Raw genomic sequence first — 25,319 nt, forward strand, 5'->3', positions numbered from 1 at the left:
GTTGCCTTCCCTATTTTGTAATTAGGGAATTACAACTGGTTGGCGTTTTTTTCGCGTTGGTTGAAGCTTAGCTTCCGAACTGAAGCTAGGCAGCCGGCACGGTAGGTCCAGGGCTCCCTCCTCCCCCTCTCAGGGTGGGAGGGCTGCGCGGATGATCGGTGCGGCAGTAGAGTGTGATGTTTGCTTGTTTCCTTGGGATTGTAGGGAGTTTCTACCTCTCTGTTCGATTTTTTTGTTTTAGTTTTTTACCATGTTGGGTTTGTTTTCTTATGCCTACCTTTCTGGGTGCCTAACCCCGGTCGATGGCAGATAAGGAAAACCCCAACCACAAGGGGTTTTCCAGGGCCATTGCTCCCTGAAACCTCTCTGAAGGGGCCAGGTTCTGGCGCTGGTCCCTGGTAGGTCTGAACTCCTTAGCTAATGTCCCAGTCTAATATAACATACATTAGCCCGATAAGTTCCAGGGAGCCTCCGGGGCTCACCCAGAAAATGGCGTTTCATTACATTCATCGCTGGTTTTTTAGCCTGTTGTTGTTAACCCATTCATGGGTTAACTGTTTATGAGTAAACCCATGAATGGGTTAACTCGTAAACAATGTTCCAGTCTCTGGCTAAATCAACAACATGCCTGGCTACAGATCTGATCCATAAAACAGTTCTTGACAGCTATACAAATTCAGCAAAACTTAATTTATGAACATTTCAAGCTAGATACACATGAAGATAAAATGATTACAGTAAAAATCTACTGAAATTAAGTTTGTATTTACACTGTATGATGAATTTAGTTCTTTTCATTAGATTTCATAAAGTTTATAGTAGTAGTAGTTTAATAAATTTTTCTTGCTAGAAATCTCATTTGTACATTCCATTATATGTATCCTCTCTCAGTAAGCACTATATGTATATATGTGCAGTACTGTGCAGAGAATACCACAATAATGTGGCTAAAACAAATAACCCAACCCATTCCTAATAAATGATAGTGATGACATTCAAGACCGAAACACCATCAGTTGCATTTAATATCATGTGTGGGCATTAGGTTGTATAGTACTGTACTGTAATATCCATTGGCTATTATACTACATTTAACATATATAATTTAAAATTATGTCTGAGATTTACATTGTTGCTGTTAAATCTGCCATGACAATTTCTTTGTTTGGTATTTAGTACAACCATCACAGTAATGAATTAAATTACTACCATCAGAATGGAGCAAACCGTGATGAAGCAGAGTTGATGGGGGACTGGTTCTCAATGGTTCATGAAAAGAATGCTTTAGTGAGATGGGAGCAGGAACTCATGGTCCGGGCCAAAGAGCTAGAGCTGGAGGATCGTCATGTCAGACTAGAACAAGAGCTCAGGCATCGTATGGCCCTCTCAGGTAAGTTACCATAGGAAATTGCCATCTGTAATAATAAGGTATTATTATTATTATTGATTAATTTTGTTTATTGGCTTTGTGTAACAAGTTTGTGAAAGTATAGACATTGGTAAAGGCAGTTGAAAGTTTGGTGTTAGGATCTTATCTGAACTATCCCACCTGGTTGCCCGTACACTAAGACTCTGCTCTCTGTGGAGTAAAGTGAGAAGGGGCAATGTTTTAGATACTGATCCCACAGGAAACTTTTCAAGTGTCCTGGCAGGTTCACATTGGTACTCAGAAGCCTAGACATAGTCCAGCTAAAGTGAGCTGTAAATAGATAACACATAATGCAAAAATTGACTGCAGCTTCCCATTGTTCTCCATCTCATACGTGAAACTCAACACAGAATTCTGCTCAAATGCCTCCTTCAGCTGCTGCAGACATCTGGCATCAGGTACCTGTGTAAAAATGTCGTCAACATACCTGCAGTATACGGCGGGTTTCAAGCCCATGTCAACTAAGACCCTCTGCTCGATGGTGCCCATGTAGAAGTTCGCAAACAGGACACCTAGGGGAGAACCCATGGCAACCCCATCTACTTGCTTATACATGTGCCCATCTGGGCTCACGAAGGGTGCCTCTTTAGTGCAGGCTTGGAGTAGTTTCCTTAGTATGCTTTCTGGCATGTCAAGAAGAGTGCAAGCCGCGTCACGATACACTCTGTCTGCTATCATCCCGATTGTCTCGTCCACAGGTACGTTGGTAAATAGTGACTCCACATCCAACAAGGCTCTTATCCCCGTGGTCCCAGGGGTCCCGTAGTCAGTCTTTCACTACCTTCTCCCTTCCTTTGGGAATCTTCAATGTGGTGATCATGTCCTCGTAGTTCGTACTCCTTGGTTTGGGTACTGGTCTGGTGGCGTACCTTTGCACCTTTTTCCCTTCTCTAGAATCGCGCGTTAGGACTGTCGTCTACGATTTCCTGGCGGGCTCGCAGGCGTTGGGATGTTTTTCTGTATGGCGGACGTTCCATCTCCTCCTTTGCCGGCTTAGGTTTCCAACTCTGCTGGTTCCATGGTCGCACCCGAGATCTTCCCGCGGCTCTGCCTCGTCCTAGGCTCAATTGGCCCATTGCGGGGTCGATTCAGTTCTGCCTCGAGTCTTTCACTTTTTGTTGGTGGTCGGGTGGCTTCGTTGATAGTGTCCCACCTGCGTGTTTCTTGGTGGCAGTGTGGGGTTTTTGGCGGTCCTGCCTTTTCCTTCTGTCCCTTCTTCGGTAGCTGCGTTTGTTGGCATGGTCTTGTCCTTCTCTTGTGTAGGTTTGGGGGTGTCATCTTGCCCCATACTGTCGCCTCGTATCGTGTGGTCCTGGCGGAGCCGCTTCAGCTTGCTTTCGGTATTGATGTAACTTAAGCGCCATTTCGCATGCTGTCTCGTGCATTGTTTCACCTCCGGCCTGCTCTGGCACTGCCTGAGCCGTCCTAGTCATTGAACAGGGTGCTCTTTTCTTCTCCTTAGTTTGTTGTGACCTCTTCTGTTCAGGATTGTTCTCCAAGGCTCCCTTTTCTGTTGACATTGGCCTCTGGGGGTCGAGTTGGGGCGCTTCATGCTCTCCTCCGGCGCAGGGGTTTCTGCTCTTTCGGTCTTTGTGTTGGTTTTGTTCGTCTGCAGCCGTTTCCTTCTTTTCTGGCGAAGAATGAGACGGCTGCTTTCTGGAGGGGTTCTCTGGGTTGTTGATGCTTCGTTGGTTGGGCCAGGGGTGCATCGTGTTTTGTGTCCGGTGGCGGCTCTTTGCTGTTATTATGCTCCATAGCTTCTGTGTCCAGGGACGTGCTTTGGGTTGATCCGGTTTCCCTTCTTCCCTGTTCGCGGGTGCAGGTCTCCCAGGTCGTCCGCAGAGTTCTTCAGGCCAGCCAGCCTGCTGTCTATCCCCGTGCCCGTGACGTTCGTAAGGTTGCTGCTCTTGCTGCTGTCTTTAATACCATGTCCTGGGCTAACATTCGGGCACAGGGCTTTTGGTGGTCGAACAGGGTCCTGGCTGCTCATTGCCTCATGCATGTTCCGGGGCCTCGTCGGGCCTGTGTCGTTTTGGGTCGGAGGTTGCAGCCTCAACTTCGTGCTGTGGAGTGAGCAACGCGTGCCTCCCGGGTAAGTCCCTACGTTTTTCCTCTGGGTAGTTAGCTCGGAGAAGCCAAAGGGGTTCCCCCCAGAAAACCAGCGTTGAATGTAATGAAACGCCATTTTCTGGGTCCCCGGCATCCCTCCCTTCCCCGGTCGGCGTTTTTTTAAGTGTGTTTCTACATCCAGCCTCAGAACTGACGGGTGGATAGCTGGCATGAGGGGTCTGGGGCTCCCCCTTCTCCCTCCTGGGGAGGGGGGGGAGCTGTACAGACAGCAGTGCGGCAACGTGTGACGTCATGATCGTTTGGTCGTTTCTTTTAGGGGAGTTCTATCCACTTGTTTGGCTATTGGTAGCAATAATTTCACCAGAATAGGGGTTTGTTTTGGGATGCTTACCTTTCTGGGTGCCTGACCCGGTCGATGACAGACATAGAATGCATCCAACCACACGGGGGGTTTCTATAGGCCATTGCTCCCCATGCCTCTCTGAGGGGGCCTGGTTCTGGCTTGTGGTCCTCGGTAGGCCCACAGAACTCCATACACATGACTGATGCCAAAGTCTGACATTAGCATATCAGCCTACTAAGCTCCGGAGAACCTCCGGGTTTCACCCAGAAAATGGCGTTTCGTTACATTCAATGCTGATTTTTGTGCTACCAGAAGAGTAACCTCCCTGATGTTGCTAAGATTAATTTCTTGCAGCCAACTCCAATGGCTCTAGGGCTTCCAGACACCAGCTAGGACACAAACACTAGCCACCCAGCCAATGTACTGACAACCCAACATACCACATACCCAAACAAACAACACACACATATGCCAATCCATGGTGGACTGGCCACTGAACCTTCAAACCTCCTCTCTCTCTCTTTACATCCGCATCCTCTTCCAGAATTTCACCTCCCCATCCCTCTACCTCCCTAATCCTTTCCAAACCCTTTGGACATCAAAGCAAAAAAGCCATTGCTACCTTCACCTCTCTGAGGGGGCCAGGTTCTGGCTTATGGTTCCTGGTAGGCTTACAAAGAACTCTGTGGCTGATGACACTTGATCAGTAAGATAGCTTCACAGAGCCTCCAGGGATCACCCAGGAACTAGTATTTCATTACATTCAACACTGGTTTTATCTTTAATCTCTAATGAATCTTTTAAATCTTTAAAATTTGCACTAAAAATCTTCCTGTGACATTTTCATTATTCTGTTTGTCATCCTTCTTCACAAATGCATCTAAAATTGTCTAATTCTACTTCTCTAATTTGTAATTTTTCATATTAATGTCTTAGCTTCATCTCAAAATAGGGGAAATAAAGCACATTGGAAAAGAATGCACAACATTGTTGTTGTGTTTAATAGAGTACCATAAGCTGAGGGTCAAGTCGAGGCTACATTGGACAAAATGAAACAATGTGAAGTTTGTAACTGGAGATACAAACTCCAGTTGCTTGATGATTTCGATGACAATGATAGTGGTGGTGATGAGAAAATCTTTAGAGCAGGTGTACACATTACCAATTAGACCACGATATGCATGTGTCTGGTGTGTTCCAGAATGCATGTTCGATTCCACACGCTGCTCCAAAGACTTTTTCATAGATATGTCATGTTGTGATTTCGTTGTACGTAGTTACAATAGTGGTAGTGATGGTGATAATAGAGATGATGAAAACAATTTTGAAGGGTTTGACCATGATTTTGTTAAGAATGCTTAGATACAAAACCCCTGTAGTGGATAAGGAGGTGAACAGTTTTGGAGTGGTTACTGGGAGATGTAGATGACCTTGGGTATGGTCTTCTTACAGAGGATGAAATTGCGGCCATTTTTAGTGGTGTTCAGGTGGAGGATGTGGGTGAATTATTCATGAAGGTAAACTACAAAACATGTGTTGGCCATGTTGAGTCCCTTCTGAAGATGTGCTGTAAAACACACAGTAATGACATTGCAGCTTTCTATCCACAACTCTGTCTGCTCAAAGAACATATCCAGAATGAGATCACAAAAAGCCAAAGAGAAAGAAAATGGACAGGTATGTGACAAGGACATCAATTTCCAAGTCACCAGTAGACTCTGAGGCAGGATTTGCTAGTAGAGCAGAGTGCAGTTCCCGCAACCAGTATTATTCCATGTCAGGATCCTCGGCTTGTCAAAATTACGCTTTTTAGTTCCCATTGTAAAGTTTGGTTAAATTTTAGTTTTATTTACTCTGTAAAATGACATCCTTTTTCTTTTTTTTAGTTAATTGTTACACTTGTACTGTAAGTAAATATATTTTATTTTTAAATATACAATTACACCTGTACATCATTTTATATGTAATATAATATATCCACAAGGTCTTCTCTGAGTACTCTTTATTTTCTTCTTCGAGGCTGTAGGTCCCTCCAATTGCACCAGAGGTGGTACCCCTATTATATATATTTATATGTACTGTATATATATATATATAATATAACACAGTACTAGTATATATATAACCAAAAACTCCTCGCCCCTGAAGGATTTGAACCCAGACAGCCAGGGCTACATGCACCTTAGCGTATTCAGTACTTAACCCGCTAGACCACACTGACTGTTCAAAAGGATTGGAAGTCATCATACCCTTAACCCAACCCATGTTGGGTAAAGTAAATTTACCACCAACTCAGTGGTAAATTTTTGGGACAGATATTTCATCGAATCGCCTTTGCATGTTGGGGGCCACGTGAGTAATACAAATGCGAACAAGCTTGAATGGTCCCCAAGCCAATATGCAACCAAAAATAAAAAATAAAATTATATATATATATATATATATATATATATATATATATATATATATATATATATATATATATATATATATATATATATATATATATATATATTAGTATATTTTGGTAGCAGTCTTTCTTTTAAACATATTTCATGGAAAATTATAAATTATTAGATTTATGGATCTGGCACTGGAATTCTGGAATCCAGTGCCAGAAGCATCTGGGATCTTCTTGATACATGTACCAGTATTTCTTATGATTTTCTTCACTGAAGCAGAAGTTGAGAAATTTACTCTCAAGTTCATTTTTACACTTTTTATTGGGTCTGACACCTAGTGATGCATTTCACAAGGTCACTCCTCACGTTCTCAAAAACAAATTCTACCGTGCTTAGTGCCGGGTTTTATCCTCTTATGGTGAGGTGGTTAGATAACGTATGTATGAATAGGTAACATATAGTTCAATGGAATTACAGTACATAGGGGATATTGATAAGGAATTAAATGTATCAAGATATTGACACTTTGGCAGCTTATGTTGTTCTGGCTGCTTCTGTTCCTGTACTCACCTAATTGTACTCGCCTAATTGTGCTTGCGGGGGTTGAGCTCTGGCTCTTTGGTCCCGCCTCTCAACCGTCAATCAACAGGTGTACAGGTTCCTGAGCCTATTGGGCTCTATCATATCTACACTTGAAATTGTGTATGGAGTCAGCCTCCACCACATCACTTCCTAATGCATTCCATTTGTCAACCACTCTGACACTAAAAAAGTTCTTTCTAATATCTCTGTGGCTCATTTGGGCACTCAGTTTCCACCTGTGTCCCCTAGTGCGTGTGCCCCTTGTGTTAAATAGCCTGTCATTATCTACCCTATCAATTCCCTTGAGAATCTTGAATGTGGTGATCATGTTCCCCCTAACTCTTCTGTCTTCCAGCGAAGTGAGGTTTAATTCCTGTAGTCTCTCCTTGTAGCTCATACCTCTCAGCTCGGGTACTAGTCTGGTGGTAAACCTTTGAACCTTTTCCAGTTTAGTCTTATCCTTGACTAGATATGGACTCCATGCTGGGGCTGCATGCTCCAGGATTGGCCTGACATATGTGGTATACAAAGTTCTGAATGATTCCTTACACAAATTTCTGAATGCCGTTCTTATGTTGGCCAGCCTGGCATATGACGCTGATGTTATCCTCTTGATATGGGCTGCAGGAGACAGGTCTGGCGTGATATCAACCCCCAAGTCTTTTTCTTTCTCTGACTCTTGAAGAATTTCATCTCCCAGATGATACCTTGTATCTGGCCTCCTGCTCCCTACACCTATCTTCATTACATTATATTTGCTTAGGTTAAACTCTAACAACCATTTGTTTGACCATTCCTTCAGCTTGTCTAGGTCTTCTTGAAGCCTCAAGCAGTCCTCCTCTGTCTTAATCCTTCTCATAATTTTGGCATCGTCAGCAAACATTGAGAGAAATGAATCTATACCCTCCGGGAGATCATTTACATATATCAGAAACAAGATAGGACCGAGTACAGAGCCCTGTGGGACTCCACTGATGATTTCACGCCAATCTGAGGTCTCACCCCTCACTGTAACTCTCTGTTTCCTATTGCTTAGGTACTCCCTTATCCACTGGAGCACCTTATCAGCTACACCTGCCTGTCTCTCCAGCTTATGTACCAGCCTTCTATGCGGTACTGTGTCAAAGGCTTTCTGACAATCCAAGAAAATGCAGTCCACCTAGCCTTCTCTTTCTTGCTTAATCTTTGTCACCTGTGGCAGGGTCATTCGGGCCTGCCTCTGCGGCGTTGGCCCAGGGTCTTGAAGTGGGTAGTGTGTAATTGTGTAATAGCTGGTTGTTTATTACTGGTCTAGATTTCTTGATATGCAGCACCTCACTGATGTCTAATCTTCTATTGTCTTTGTATCTATTAATTATTTCGGTGCTGCTCATCAAAATATCACTGGTGATTGCCTGGTTGTGTGTGGCGATTATGTGTTCCTTGATGGAGCCCTATTGTTAATTAGACCTGCCCCTATAGTAAATTCCACGATTATTCTTCCACCGGCAGTTAAATACTGTACGTCAATCGCAGAGAAAGCTAAGGGCACTGGGTGCATACTGTACGAACACAGACTGGGTCTATATGTGCACCCTACAGTAGGCTGGTGTTTAAGCCAGATCCAGTAACATAAATTTCTCTCAAATATTCAATTTACATCAAATTATATAATTTTGGGTTATATATTTAGTTGAGCAACATATTACAATAATAAGAGCTATAAAAAATACTTATTTTAGAACTGATTTAATTATTTTATTATTTCGAAGCCTTAGGTCACTGAATGTGGTGACAAAATCGAACAAAACACGCATGGTGTTGTGTGCACACGAATTAGACCCATCCACTCGTGCTGGAGTTGTGCCACCAATAACATGAATAATTTCTCAAATAGCAGATATCTATCATATTTACAGTATATTTTTGGTTTTATTTAGTTTAGTTTAATTAGGATAATAAAGAGTTATTAAAACACCAGTTTTAGAAATGATTTTATTAATCTGAAACGTTCAAAGTCATGGGTCACTGAACTATGATGACACAGACGCAAGTGAGTGAAACCTCACTGTAAAGTGAGGTTTGCTGTACAGTATTCCCTTATCTGTCCACCCTCACTCATCTTGTTTCATCAGAGAAAATGTATATAAGAAGATTTCAACACATTAGCTAGCTATTCACGGTTCAGTCTTTAAATTAATTTACAAAGATACGTACCACTACAGACCACTCTGGCTGGTGTTTGGTTAATATGCATCACGTCTTGTGTGGACCATTCTGGCTGGTGTTTGGTTCATATGGTTCACATGTTGTGTAGTCCACTTGTGTGATACGACTTATCTTATGAAGAAATTATTAATTGTAATCTGTGATAGAATGAGACAGTTTTCCACCACTCTGTGAACTCTGTCCCAACATCGTAAGCTTGTGGACCACTTGTGGATCACTTGTGCGGTCTACTTGTGTGGACCACTTGCGGATCACTTGTGAGGTCCACTTGTGTGGTTCACTTGTGTGATCGAACTTGTCATATGAGCGAATTATTAATTGTAATCTGTGATAGAATGGGAAAGTTTTCCACCAGTCTGTGAACTCTGTCTTGAGATCGTAAGCAAACCCGAATATCCCCCACTTCGGCGAACCATTGTTCGTCGAACCGGGTGAGTAAATCCGGCCTGAAAAGTGTGCGAACTAGCCGGAGATTCGTTGAATCGAGGTTGTACTGTATCAACAAACTTGCAAAGTGAGGCAAAGTTTGTAAACCAATTCGAATTTTATGAAGAAATTGAGCTCGTAACCTAAAAATTTGTAAAAAGGAACGTTCGATAACAGAGGTTCCACTGTACTTGGTTACCACTCATTTACCAGGTCCTGTAGCACAGTGGTCTATGTCCTCAGCTCACAACAAAGGGATCCAGGTTCAGTCTCCAGGCAGGATAGAAACAGTTAGACATGTCTCCTTTCACCTGATGCCTCTGTCCACTTGGCAGTATAATAGGTACCTGTTAGTTAGGCAATTGTTATGGGTTACATCCTAGAGAGAGGTCAGTAGCTGACTTAGGGGGACCTCAATAAGCCTAAGTATAGGCTTCCATCTGATAACAGGAATATTTATGGACATGATGTGTTTGCATATTGGGGGGAAACAGCTACTGTATCCAAATACATTTTTTTTTGTACATAATAAGAGCAGCCTTCTCAGTTACAATACATGAATTCTCATACAAATGCTAATTATAACGGTTCACAATTTCTTACTAATGCTTTGTCAAAATACTAAGTTACTATAAAGTTTGTTTCTGCTAGACTACTGTTTGTGGGGATTTTATTTCATTGTATAATTTAATGGAGTATAATATCCTGTTTCAGAGCATGAAAAATCCCGGGAAGACATTGATCGTGAAGGCATCATCCTTGCAGAAATGCTGAGTATCCTCGAACAGAAGGATGCATTAGTCACCATGTTGGAGGAAGACAGACAGAGGTGCGGCCACAACTACAATCCCATGCCCTTCCTCACAGCCAGTGCCTCACTCACCCCTCAGAGGCTTCCCAACAACCTGATTACCTCCACCAAGCCTTCCACCACATCACTCTGCACCTCCACTACCAAACTGACACCTTACCTCACAACTAAGCTTCAACATATTTCATATTTACATCCAACAGCATCTCAGTCATTAGCTTCATTATTTCTGCCTGTCAGCCATGGACAAATGACCTCAAATACATCTCTGTTAATACCCATGGATAATCAGGAGACCAAAGTGGCTTCAGTATTGCATGCTTGCTTGAGTTCATCCTTAAATCATGCTTTCCATTCCCTAGCTCTTAGTGAGCGTTTCAGTCACTTTGACCATCATCCGTCATCTCGTAAACCCAGTGTTTTTGACCGTGACCCGTGTAGTAAAACGTGCACTCAATATCAGCATGCTCAGAGGAAAGTAAATCTTTTTAGTCAATTAGGGCGTATAAGACGCACTACTGTTCCAGACCTGAGCTTGAGTAGACAGAAGTTCACAGACCCATCATTTCCCTTTCGTCGGTCCAGTCTCTCAATTCCACTTCCATTCCAAGTTAATCCACCCAATTCATCCTCCAGTAGGAGTAAAGCAGAAGGTGCCAGTAGTAGTAGTCATAAGTGCAACTCCAGCTTGCTAAACACTGCTTGTGGTTATGCTATGATAATTGTTATCATTGTGTGGTTTTTGCCACACATAGTAACTTTTTTGTCCCTACTTTTCTGTCAAACTTACCAGGGTCCAGCCCCATTTTAATATTTGGACTGGTAGTACTTAGATTGTCACTGACTAGTTACTAGAAATTTGATCCAGTGTGTAGTGTAAATCTATGTATTAATTTGTGCTATAAATACCGTATTGTGCATGCCGCATTTACTTACCGGTATCGTGTACATTATATGGAATTATTAAGGCCATGTCTCTGACAATTAATATGGCATTTATATTTCGTATTACTTACAGTATAAATAGTTAATCTGGTATAATTTTCAGTAGTGCATTAATATATGGTAAGGAGTATTTTTGCATGATACAGTAGTTGGCAAAGCTAACTCTCCCCAAGACAGTGAGACACTCCCATACAACCTCTTCCTTGTGTTCTGCCTTCCGGATGGCTGGCTGGCAGTGTGTTGTTGGTGCCGGCCTCACCTTGCCCTGTAAGTTGTCATCATGTTACACTACAGCAGCCAACACTAACAACTGAATGGAAATGCAATGCATTCTTGTATATGCCATTAACATTAATCTGCTTAACTCTTAAGTTGCCCAGCTAATTCAAAGTCCTACATTGTGGTATGCATGACTAAACAAATATTTCATAACTAATATGAATAAATTGCTGCTTGGCTATCAGAGCACAGGAGATAATTGCAGATAGTGATTCGAGCAGTTTAATGGGTAATATTCCTGGCCTCCTGAAACTTTCACCATCTTTATTTTCAGATGGAATAATAATGTTTTAATTAGTGATTGAGATAGTGTGATGCAAAGGAAGTAAGTAGAGTACTGTTTACAAATATAACTTGTGAGGATCCATTGACATGACTATTGCCATGTGTGTTGAATCATGATGTATAAAGTGTTGTTAATAGATATATCTTGGCTCCTAATTACACTAAAATGAACACTTTTAGTTCTTGAAGGTTGGTGATATATTCCTCCCCTAAGAGAAAGTTTCCAAAGATAACAAAAATTAAAGAATTGACAAGTTAAACAGGGAATTTAGTATTTAATTGCAGGACATATAATTTTCTAAAGTGAAACAGCAAACCAAATTGGAAGATAACAAAATACACACTTCAGTTTTCTTTATATTCAATAAAATACTTTAAAATTCTTTTTTTAATCTTTATTGCTCATTTATGAATGTTTTAATGCATGTTTGTATGAATTACTGACCCCATTGTATTGTGCATGTAAATATTAACATACCTATTTTAATTTGTAGAACAACTAGTTTTTAATGGATTATATGTATATATATATATATATATATATATATATATATATATATATATATATATATATATATATATATATATATATATATATATATATATATATATGTCGTACCTAGTAGCCAGAACGCACTTTTCTGCCTACTATGCAAGGCCCGATTTGCCTAATAAGCCAAGTTTTACTGAATTAATATATTTTCTTTAATTTTTTTCTTATGAAATGATAAAGCTACCCATTTCATTACGCATGAGGTCAATTTTTTTTTATTGAAGTTAAAATTAACGTAGATATATGACCGAACCTAACCAACCCTACCTAACCTAACCTAACCTATCTTTAAACGTTAGGTTAGGTTAGGTAGCCGAAAAAGTTAGGTTAGGTTAGGTTAGGTAGGTTAGGTTGTCGAAAAACAATTAATTCATGAAAACTTGGCTTATTAGGCAAATTTGGCCTTGCATAGTAGGCTGAGAAGTGCGTTCTGGCTACTAGGTACGACATATATATATATATTATATACATTACAGTATATACATTATATACATTACAGTATATACATTATATACAGTACAGGTGAACCTTGTTTAAATTTGCCCCTGTTAACATCATTTCATTTTTGCATTGTTAGAAAAAATAAATGAATAAATTTAACATCAGACCAGTAAACAGTTCTATTTCTTTTTGGTTCCCAACAAAGGATAGAGAAGATGATGTGGAAGCCTATGGTACTTATAGAAAATACACTACTGTTTATATATAATACTTTATTGTTATACAATTATATAATACTTTACTGTATAATACAACAATAATGTTAACAATTTATCAAGTGAATTTAGTTGCTGCCATAATAAAGGCATCTTGCCAGCTGGTCTCAGACGTAAACATACAAGGTGCGAGAGTTCCAATCTCAGTAAACAAATTTTTGGGACAATGCATGATGGATAAATGATCTGTCACGAAGTAATCCTAGTGAAAGGCCACACACACAAAGGAAGACAATATCATAGTAACTAAACTACAAAGTGCCAGGTAGATATGATGGGTGAGTGAGCAAAAAATTACCAAAGATCATCATAACCAGTACCACTTATAACACTAGGTCTAGTGACCCTTACTTATAACACCAGGTCTAGTGATGTTTTTTGTTTCTCATAATGTCATTTCAGTTAAAGTCGCAGTTTTCATGAACCTAAGCCCAATGTTAAAAAGTGGTTAACATGTACTGTATATATATATACTGTATTCTATTTGTTAGATGGTCAAGGTAAGTCATCCTTGGTTCATACTTCACTTTGTGTTGAAAAAGTTGCTATATTTGTAGCTTTTTTCTCTACATTGTCATGTGTGTGGTGTTTGGATGGGTTTAGGGAGCAGCTAAAAGGAATAGCATATGAATAACAGTGATTTAGTATGAAAAAAACTTTTTTTAAGCAGATCATTTTATGCTCCAGTTAACTTCTTTGCAGCCCCACTTTCCAGTGCATAGAAATTGTTCCTAGTACATGCATTGGGAAGTATGAGAAGTGGCTAATGTTATGGCCCAGAGGTGTTGTGTGATGCTATCACCTGGTAATGCCAAGTGTTGCTAGCCAAGTAGGCCAACTTGTGTTTTGCAGAGCTCTCATTTGGTGGTCATCTGTAATGCCAAGGTTGGGTCTGGAAGGGCTTAGTGTTTTTATGAATGGTCTAATGTTAACCATCCTAGGTTGGACTGAAACTTCTCCAGTGACTCCTTAGCACCTTAAATGACTGTAGGGACTGCTTCAAAATTTCCCTGACAACAGTGCCAAAATACCACCCTGCCTGGCTGCATGATCCTCTCCTTTTCTTTCTATATTGAAAGAAATATTTTATATTTCTCTATATTTTAAAGATGTTTTCCAAACCTCTCTAAAACTATTTAGAGATGTTTGGAAAAATGCCAAAAACATTACTTTCATATTAGTTTGAGAGTACTGAAGGGTTGAAATCCATGTGATATCACATTTAAATTGCCACATTAAATTGCATTTAGGAATTTGAGCACAAGGTAATTGCAGATAATGATTATTTCAGTTAAGGATTAAGAAGGCTCTCACTAACTACTAGTTGGCTTGGTTGGCCATCACTAAACACCACCAGGTGACTGGCAGGCAAGCAGGCAGAGACCAGATTTTCAGGAAGGTGTTGCCTAGTTTCACTGTTCAGGATCTTTGAATGCATGTACTGTGGTTTAGATTCGCTTCATTCTGTGTCTTGAGTCATAAATGTTTATAGATATTTGACTATATTATCCCATGACTATATCCAGACTATGCCTGGTGCTGTATGGAGTGTTTTGACACTGAAAGACATCTATTTTATCTTTTGCAATGTGTGTTATGTTAGGTTTTAACCTTTGTTCACCTAATATCTGCATATGAAGCAACCTTTATGCTTAGAGCTTGGGCCCAGAAATATCGTAGCTAACAACCTCAGTTCCTGTATTTTGCAGATACCTGACAGTATTCTGCTCTTTTTGAGAAGAATCTTTCTTTTGGTTGCCTTGACCTGTGAGATCAAGGCAACCAACCAACTGTAGGTGCTTGGCTTCAGTACAGAATGGGTTCTGCTTGTCATTCAATTTCGTATTTTCAATATGCTCAGACTCTCATCCTCAAAAGCTCCAGGGTCAAAGAGGCCAGAGTCCTGTCACATGCTGACCCTGGTAGATGTTGAGATGGTGGCTGAGGGTTCTGTATCATCTTTGCTGTATGGGATTTTGCAGTTTTTTTGGAGTTAATGTAGGAGTTCTCGGCTCTTGCTTACAGGTGGGAGAATCCAGTTTCTCCTACAAAAAGAAAAGTATTTCTTTTGGGAAATTCCATTCCTATAGCTAGCTTTAGATTGCCTACAAGCCCTACTTCTATCGTGAAAGAAGTAGGGCTTTTCCTGTGATGGTTTTCCTGAATGTAGTTAGATTACTGTACCCCTTTTTTAATGTGTGATAAGACGAATCCTTATTTCTGCTCATATATCGTGCTCTTTGGAATATGATGAACAGTTCTTCAGAATTTTCCAGCATCCCACAGTGATCATGTATCTGAACTGGATTTGGCTCAATTTGAATTTGACTGCATTCCTGGCAGGCAGGAAATGCTTTATTTTCCTTGGGGAAATGAATGCTATTTTTTCCCATCAGTCTAGCCAAAATGCCAGCTTTCTAGTTTGGTGACAAAGTTGTTTGCTTTCAACAAGTTGTTTGCACTGGACCTGTAGGATGCAGTTGTAAGCATGTTTGTTGCATATATTGCAGGATGTGGGTGCAAATGGTTTCCCCTCATGGAGTAGGTGCTTGTGGACCAGCTTCATGTATTTTTGCTCAAGAGAACGGTGCTGTGTTGCAGGCAGCTCACGCAAATATACTAGTTCCTAGTACCATCCTGTATTCACCTTCAGGTGTATTGGCACCACCAGTATCGGGAAGTCATGCATGATCTTGAGTGATGATGATGATTTACTGAGCTTGGTGATAGTGGTGTCCAAGGATAATGCTTGGGTTTGGTCTTGTCAGTCCAGGAAGACTGTTTGTCTAATCAGACACAGAACAGTCTAATCAGTCTAGTCTAATCTAATTTAATTTTGCCACTAAAGATTCTGCCACACTTTCTTCACATCCAGGAGATAGTGGACTAGGAAGTGGTTTGAGAGACTTATCAGATGCAGTCTCGACTCTTCCCTGTGATAAAAAAAAAATCTCCATGAAGAGAATAGTTCTTGATTTTCATTGCTTGCCCAGCGCTCCAGGTGACCACGTTGTTGGTGATCCATCAAATGTTTACATCGGCTGCTTGGTTTGATACTTTCAGTCTTAAGTATACTTACTGGCACATTCCTATGCATCTAGAATTCAAACACTAATGGGTTTTGTTGGGGTGAGAACATGTTGCTTTGTGGGCATCTTATTTGTCACATGATTTATTTACTACTGTACTTAAAAGTTAATATTATTGTATGCAGAGTAATTATGTTTTTTTTTTGGACTATCAGTTTTCATTATTGTTTGATTCTGAAAATGTTTGTCTTCTGTATTTATCAAATTCCTTTTTAACATGCATAAACCTTAAACTTTTCAGATACATGGAAGAAGACAGAGATTTGGAATCAGTTATGGTACGCAAAGGGCTTCAGCTTTCACCACTCAGAAGAGAAACTGGTGTATAACTAGTGTATTTAAGTATCATTTGAATATTATCAGCTTTGTTATAATGCGTACGATGTGGTGTGTTAGTAAGATTGACAAGCACAATGTTTCTCCGGCAAGGGAGGCTGACCATGGAGTATCTCGTATCTAACTTGATTAATAATTAATTTAAACCTCGTGTCCTTGATTCTTTGAGCTCATGCAGTATCAATTATATTTGTTTGCTTTATGTGCTGCTCTTGAAAACTCTTAGCAACAAAATTTATAGAAGAGTGAAAAGTCTTAGAAACCTAATTTTGTATTTTCTAGTATGAATACGTTATCTTCTGGTGATTAAATTTACCAAAGCACTTTGATGAACTGGTAAGAGGTAAATAGATTTTTGTCCTCCCCATTTCAGTAATGAAAAAACAGATGCATGATAGGTATTTAACAATATCTTGAGATAAACTAAAGAAAAAGCTGTGAAGCTTTGCAAGTAATGAGACAATAAGTACGACTGTTCTTAATATTCGCGCTGTTATTGTTCTTAGGTGGTGTATAAGATTTATATATATTTATATATTTTTTTTAATTAGTATTGATGTCTCAAAAGCACTTTGGCTTGGCATTCCTCATAAGAATTTGCAGCTGTAAATTTAATAGTGCATTTTATGAGAAGTTAAATTTTTAACTTCTAACTATCCAAAGCTATAAATGGGGCAACATTTTAAGCATGCATTTCAAGACTCGTGTAACCTGAAGGGAGTCTAGATCAGTCTAGATTGTGTTAATGTTTACTTAGTGGTTTATCAGTATTAGGAAGAGTCTGAAATGTGCCTTTCTCACTAGGTCTTCAGCAGATGTTAATATAAATGTAAAAATATAACTGCTAATGGCTTATTGGTTTAATGGCGAGCATATCACAATGATGATAAACCACTTAGATATTTGATCTTGAAATGTAGCAAAAGATCTACTTGTTGTTGATGCTTACTTGAGTGGGCTTCTAAGGGCTAGGAAGTATCGCTGTACAATAGGTAATCTTGTTACTTTTATACTTGTCCAAACCAGTAATGCTAAAAACATGATTTATGAATTGGTGCTTATGTTAATGTCAAATATTTGTTAGCATACTCTATGCTCTCAGACTTGCATATACAGTATTTTTTTCATTTTTTTTAAGGAGAGCAATAATAAAAGAGCAGTATACTTTTGTTGTGATGAATACTAAAAAAAAATTTTTTACTATGATTTCTAGCTTTAACTAGTGCATTTGTATATATCTCTGATAAGCATCATTTTGCTCACATTTTGCTAAACTCGCATATGTTTTAACGACAATAGTACACTAGCAGTTGCTCACTGAGAAAACGGGCAGTTTCTCTTGTGAGGATGAGACAAAGATGTCAGATTCTGACCTGTTCTTTGTGAAGTGTGCAGAGGGTGATCAGGTAATGGAGCTCTTATACCCTGTTATAGTGAGTTTTAACCAAGTCCAATCAGAGTGATAACAGTGTTAGTGTGTGTATATGTATGTATATGAATGAGTGTGTCATTGTGTATGCATTAGAGGTGCAACGACAGATATTAATTTTCCTGAATTATTTTTTATTCTGTGTAATATTCAGGTCTGTTGACCCAAATCACAATGATGTAAATGAATTCATGCTCTAATTTATACAGCTTTTTTATAGATTCCTTGTCTCAACAGTACACTGAAGCTAATATTGGCTGTTGTTTCATACTGTATCATTATTTACCATGGTGCTCTTAGTAAATGAAATCTTTAAATTATATTGTTTTATTTATTCCAAAACTAATCGGCTGTTAGTATGCCTACTGTCCTGTGTTGCTTATCATTTTCATTTGCTTTGAGAGTGTTAAACAAGACTGGTTATTTAATATTTTATTTGCATAAGAGACTAGAAGCTGGAGCACACAGATGCACTCCATCCAAATCATACATGTATAATGGTTTGCAATAGTATTTAAAGCTACGATATTGAAACTACATTTTATTGATAAACCTTAATGAAAGGCATTTTAGTAAAGGCAATAGTATTTAAAGCTATGATATTGAAACTACATTTTTATTGATAAACCTTAATGAAAGGCATTTTAAAAATTTGGCATTGTAATATTCATAAAGCACAAAAAATTGCAAACTCAATGCACAAAATAATAATTTAACCTTTGGTGTGAGGCAAATTGCCAAGATAAAAAAAAAAGTATATAAAATAGTTTGGACCCAGAACTGCAACTGCACAACATTCTGTAAAAGAAAAAAGAAAACTAAAATAAGCTATGGTAATTGAGGTGTTTGGCAAGATTTCTTCCCCCATCCCATAAATGAGGCAGGTGATATTAGACAAGTACAGTACCATTATACTTCAGCCCCCCTCCCATTCCCCATCTCCAATTTGCCACATTTGGTTGTTAGTGGATAGGGAATGGAAGTGGATGTCATGAGGTAGGGGGTTATAACAAAATTTATACATAATGTACTTACTCAAATGTGTGTGCATCTGTGGGAGACATTTTTAAAGAATGTCACAAGATGCCCTCTCCCTGAAAGGATTATTCTTCTGGGATGAAAAGCCAATCAAGAGATAATCTTCCTGTTCATGCTGCAGGATAAACTGCTTGATTTCTTCCACAACTTCTGAAACGGGCAAACGCTTTAGAGATGCCTCACGACGCAGCTGTTCCACCAGCAGACGTTGTTGTTGCAAGTTGGATAGCTGTAGGAAAAATTTTTTGTTCAGTATAAGAATATCATTCCTGTTGTCGGGGACAGGAAACTTGTACCTAGGTTTTTTGAGATTACCCCTCCTAGATCATCAATTGACCTTACCCAAGATGCAACCCATAATAGTTGCCAAACTCACAGATACCTATTTCCTGCTAGGTGAATGGAAGCATCAGGAAAAAGGAAATATGCCCAAAAGTTTGTCCTACCCAAGAATCGAACCCAAGATATAGATACTAGATAGGTCGAGACATAAACCACTGTACTACAGAACCCCAATTAGCGATTGGCATGATCCAAGAACTGAAAGAATAGAAGTTGAGCAAAGAAGAGCTGGTTGATTAATTCAAGTGATGGTCAAGAGTGATCTTAGATTGAGACTATGAGCAATAAATTTTGAACATGTGGGGGTTTGTGAATAGTATCAAGTGTATTGAAGCACCACTTTCCAACCACAACCCTTGGACTCTGCCACAGACTAGGCCTCTATGGTCCATCCAATACTTTTGACTTTTATCCCCATCATGACAAGTATCTTTTGTTAGTTATCCTGACATGTATTAAGGAAGACAGTGGCAAGATCAACTCAAACAACCACCAAGTGTACTAACTCACTGTGATGCAAAATAATGAATCATGTCCCTCAAACACCTGCCTGCAATTATGAATTAGAAGAGTACTATCAAGACCATTATTGCACTGCAAACTCCTGAAAGTAGCTCAACGCTACAACAAGTGCCACCAGGTGTAAGCACGACCACAATAATGAGTTCGCAGAGTTAGAAATTTCCACTAGTTCAGACCACCTATACATGCTCATGGAAGACACTAAGAGATCCAGGGTAAATCCAGGGTAGAAAACTACCTAGAGAACTACTGTACTGGCATGATAGTCAATTAGAATATATCTGACAGGATACAAGCACTGGCTCCCAACAAAGCAATTGGGAGTGTCTTTCCCCACCATATGAAAAAAAATAAGTCAATGTAGCCCACAAAGAAGGGACCATTGGATACCTGGTTGATGGGGTTCTGGGAGTTCTTCTACTCCCCAAGCCCGGCCCGAGGCCAGGCTTGACTTGTGAGAGTTTGGTCCACTAGGCTGTTGCTTGGAGCGGCTCGCAGGCCCACATACCCACCACAGCCCGGTTATCATGATCCCTGAGCAATATTCCATTAATAAGAACACAGAGAGCAGGCTATCAAGGACCTGGTTACATCCAAAGGACTGGAGAACCACATCCACAAATAACCTGAAGACAATGAGAAGCCATGAGCAGCTAAGTATCCTTGGTCAAAGATCTCTTAATAGTCCACCACAGTGCACTAGTGGGTAGTGGCTGTGTGGATAGCATACTGGACACGTAATCCTGTGGCCCGGGTTCGATTCCCGGCGCCAGCAAGAAACAAAAATGGGCAGAGTTTCTTTCACCGTGATGCCCCTATTACCTAGCAGTAAATAGGTACCTGGAAGTTAGACAGCTAATATGGGCTGCTTCCCCCCCCCCTCCAGTATCCTAGGAACTAAACAACACTCACATAACCAAATAAAACTCTATAAGGATGGGAATACACTGTCAACTGATTTAGAAATGGCAAATGAATTTAATAGCTTCTTTTCATCGGTTGGTGCTAATCTTGCCAGTAAAATCCCACAGACTCAGACACATATTAACACATATCTCTCAGGTAGCTATCCAAACTCTCTTCTCCTTTCACCAATCAGCCCTGCAGATGTTGTGTCCATCATACACTCTAAAAACCAAGGCAGGGAACACCAGTGAAATTCCATCCATTGTATACAAGAGCGCCTCCCATGCCCTTGCCCCACCCATAGCTCTACTGTTCAACAAATCTATAGTGTCACACCTTCCCCTGATATCCTTAAAAAAGCAAGAGTAACGCCAGTCCATAAAGGAGGCAATCCGGCGGACATGAACAATTATAGACCAATATCAAATCTACCCATTCTATCAAAAATATTTGAAAAAATTATTTACAAACAGCTCTATTCTTACCTCGTAAAATTCGACATACTCAGTCCCTGCCAGTTTGGCTTCCAGTCCCAAAAGAGCACCAATGATGCAATCATTAGTCTCCTTGACGTAATCTACTCAGCCCTTGACAAAAATGAGTTTCCGATTGGACTCTTCATTGACCTAAGAAAAGCCTTTGATACTGTTAATCACAACTACCTCTTACTTAAACTCCAGCATTATGGAATCCGAGGCCTTGCCCTTGACTACATCCAATCCTATCTTAGTAACAGACGCCAATGTGTAACCATCAATGATACACTTCTTCCACTCTACCAATTACCGTTGGAGTGTGTTACGACCCTGGGTTCTCCAGTGGAAACCAGAGGTCAAAATTGAGCTATTAAACTTTCTGGTAGTACAGTTGAGTGCATCTCGAGCGGCAATTGTTTGTATCTTCCCTGCCAGACGTAAGACTATTATTGTTTCTCAAAGAGCATTTAAAGACTGAGCTGGGGGTTGATTATTAAATAATAACATAGGCACCAACTTTGCTTACTAATACTTTCTAATCATTTGTAAAGTAACAATATGTTGCATAGGGGAAGATCTTTAATGTGCTTAGCTGCACGATCAATTAGGCTCCTTCCGGCACCACGACATGGGAGGCCTAGCTGGTCGCTAGGAGGCTTCTCTGGCTGGCGTTCGTGCGGACGAGACCTACTCTGTGGCTGCACCCCTAATCTCCTCCCTTCTCCTCTTACTTATTTCCCTTACCCTAAGTTCCTGTCCCATTAAGTTAAGTATTGTATGGTGTTAAGTGTGCCTACTCTGGTAGTAACGATTGGTGAGACCTGGGGGTAGTAGTTGCCAGTGTTTTGGGTACCCCTAAGTGTTGTGTTTTGTATTAGGGTACCATGTGGTGTCTCTACCCTAAGCTGCATCCAGCTTCAGTGCTTATCCAGTAGTACTTTACCCTAGCTTGTTATTAGTGTAAACCTTGTATCCTGCCTATGTGGACCAAGGCTTTTAACGTAAGATAGTGTGGTAAAGTTATTATTATTATTGTTATTGGTGTGAGTGTATATGGGGGGTTGTTAAGGGGTTAATAAATAAGTACATGAATTACAGAGTATCCCTTCTTCCTGTGTGGGAGTGCACTGATCAACCCTTAGACTAACAAATATGGTCTAGTAGCAAGTTATTACTACTGTGGATAGTTTATTTTGGGGGCCGGACCTTTTAGCTCTCCCATATTTGATACTCTTGTCTTCTAACTACCCTTACCCCTTAATAATACCAAGTCCCCCATAGCAAGCACAACACACACCATTATTTATAACAGAGTGCCACAGGGCAGCATCTTAGGACCTCTTCTATTTCTTATATATATCAATGATCTGCCTAATGTCTCTAATATTCTTAAACCTATATTGTTTGCTGACGATACTACCCTAATCTATTCAGACCCCAACCCACATACACTAAATAATGTTGTGAATAATGAATTAAAAAAATCCACTTATGGATGTCAACTAACAAACTAACATTAAACATAGAAAAGACCTACTACATCTTATTTGGAAGCAAATCATCAAATGCAATTCAGCTACAGATAGACAACATTAACATCAGTAATAAAAATGATGGCAAGTTTCTTGGCCTATTCCTAGACAAGAGACTCAACTTCAGCACCCACATTCAACACATAACTAAGAAAGTCTCTAAAACAGTTGGTATACTCTCTAAAATAAGATATTATGTTCCTAACTCTGCTCTCCTCTCACTATATTATGCACTAATCTACCCCTATCTTAATTATGGTATCTGTGCATGGGGGTCTACCACTGCAAACCACCTTAAGCCCAACATCACCAAGCAAAAATCAACTCATCAGAATAATAACTAACTCTGCTTTCAGACAACACTCAGCTCCCTTGTTTAAATCCCTAAACTTGATAAATATTAACTCCCTCCACACATTCTCTTGTGTCAACTACATTTACAAAACCCTGTTCTTAAATGCAAACCATGCTCTGAAACTCTCCCTGGACAGATGTAATAGGATCCATTATCACCACACCAGAAATAAATATCTCTTTGATATCCCCAGGGTCAAACTTAATCTGTGTAAACACTCTATGCAAATTAAGGGACCTAGTCTATGGAACTCACTCCCTAGTGAATTGAAAAGCTGTCAACTTTTGCCTCATTTAAAAGCAAAACCAAAAAGTACCTAATTTCATCTTCGTAGTTTCCAACACTGAGCTTTAAATTTGCTCTGTATCTAGTGTTACCCAATCTCCCAATTTTTATGTACTTAACCCAAACAACCTTATCATTGTGTTCATTGCTGTCTTCTTTTATGTGCTAGCCACATGCTGTATTGTGCCTAGCAATTTTTGTCAACTACCATTCAAGCTGTCATTGTAATCAATCTGAGCTACCTATGTACTTTAATATACCTACAATTTTCTCTCATCTTTTATTTTTTTTCTTGCCTTGTAACTGTTATTATTTTTTATAAATTTTGCAAGTATTTACCTACTTAAAATTTTCTTAGATTAAGGACCTGCCCGAAATGCTGCGCGTACTAGTGGCTTTACAAGATTGTAATTACTATATTATGTATCCTCACAATCCCAATGTACTTTCTTGTATATATATAAATAAAATTAAATAAATAATAAATAAAGTGTTCCTCCACCAACTCCTCCACATCAGCACCATCCAGCCCAGCTAGTTCTACAACCCTCGTACCATTTTCACGTTTACGAATGATTTCTTATTTTTCCGCTATCGTCATCCAAACAAACATTTTCTTAGGTTGAACTTTACCACTGACTTTCTTGGGACCCATGGCATGATATAAAAGAAATTTTATATTCAGAAACCAAAAAAACAAAAAAACTATTAAATTCTTTACAAAGAATTCAAGTGCGATGACGGTTGTCACTATGCGGGATACACTGGTAAACAAGTGAGTGTGCCTCACTCCCAGCAGCACCACACGCTCACTCAACCCATATATGTATCAACAGACATCGTATTTCAAGGAAAACCTCGTACACCAATTCAAATTTTACGATGAATTTGATGTCGTATACCAAAAAAATCATACTCTAGAACAGTCATAAACCAAGATACCACAGTACGTTTCAAAACATTTAAGAAAGTGCAACTGGGCGACTAGTGTAAAAAGCTAACGGGAATATTATAGATGAGCATTAGTTAATAACTGGTGAAGAAGATATCAGAAGTATGCACAGAAAGCACTTTGAAAAAAGTGATGGGTTGAAGTTATTTAAATAGTGTATTATATGAACATGATTAGTTGATCTGGTTCTAAGTCCCTGACACCTTACTCTTGCCCAAGAGCTCCCAGTCATAATATGGCCACAGAAGTTTCTCTGGAAGACTATCACCACAAAAATTTTTTGTATACATTACATAATACATGAAATTTTCACTAAGTACAACACTGTTTTTGTGTAACAAAGGGTTTTCAACCCCTGCTCTAGCACAGAGCAAGAGATTGTTAATCATGATAATTACATACAATTTTAGTTTGTCTAACATGCATCCCACACCCAAAACAGTGGGCAGTAATGGGAAGGTTACATCACCTGACCTATAGTTTGCAAACTAGAGATAATTGCACTAACATGAGCTAAGCATCTCTAGCATGAGCTAAGCATCTCAAGTACAAGCTAAGCATCCCTAGCATGAACTAAGCATCCCCTAGCATGAGCTAAGCATCCCCTAGCATGAACTAACCATCCCCTAGCATGAGCTAAATCCCCTAGTATGAGCTAAGCATCCCCAACATGAGCTAACCATCCCCTATAGCATGAACTAAGCATCCCCTAGCACGAGCTAAGCATCCACTAGCATGAGGTAAGCATCCCAACATGAGCTAAACATCCCCTACCATGAGCTAAGCCTCCCCTAACATAAGTTAAGCATCCCCAACATGAGCTAAGCATTCCCCCTAGATGTTATCTTGAGATGATTATAAAGAGGTTATCTTGAGATGATTTCGGGGCTTAGCGTCCACGCAGCTGACCTCACACAGGCCCTTTTTGTTACACACCCCCAGGAAGCAGCCCATAGCAGCTGTCAAACTCCCAGGGTACCTATTTACTGCTAGGTAACAGGGGCATTA

General features: G+C 39.7%; 1 protein-coding gene and 1 long non-coding RNA gene across 5 annotated transcripts in view; one reads left to right on the plus strand and one right to left on the minus strand.

Moving 5' to 3' along the window:
* Mical (Molecule interacting with CasL) overlaps positions 1-18,220 on the plus strand; it is a 309,683-nt gene extending 291,463 nt beyond the window's left edge. For 3 of the 4 annotated variants that reach the window (XR_006772583.2, XR_006772585.2, XR_006772586.2), the window contains 3 exons: positions 1,216-1,390; positions 10,175-11,483; positions 16,380-18,220. Coding sequence is in view for 1 of the 4 variants with exons in the window: in XM_045738827.2 (XP_045594783.1) it covers positions 1,216-1,390; positions 10,175-10,289; positions 16,380-16,467 (378 nt within the window). In the remaining 3 variants the exon portion in view is untranslated. The remainder of the gene's footprint in view (positions 1-1,215; positions 1,391-10,174; positions 11,484-16,379) is intronic. The other variant, XM_045738827.2, reaches the window with a different exon arrangement.
* Positions 18,221-18,320: 100 nt separating this feature from the next.
* Positions 18,321-22,561, minus strand: LOC138350020 (uncharacterized). Its single transcript, XR_011221991.1, has 3 exons — positions 20,056-22,561; positions 18,939-19,833; positions 18,321-18,701 (listed from the first exon to the last, which is right to left on the minus strand). It is a non-coding gene; the product is annotated as an uncharacterized lncRNA (long non-coding RNA).
* Positions 22,562-25,319: the final 2,758 nt, after the last annotated feature.

This window comes from Procambarus clarkii, chromosome 43 (genome assembly GCF_040958095.1).
Source record: "Procambarus clarkii isolate CNS0578487 chromosome 43, FALCON_Pclarkii_2.0, whole genome shotgun sequence".
NCBI lineage: Eukaryota > Metazoa > Arthropoda > Malacostraca > Decapoda > Cambaridae > Procambarus > Procambarus clarkii.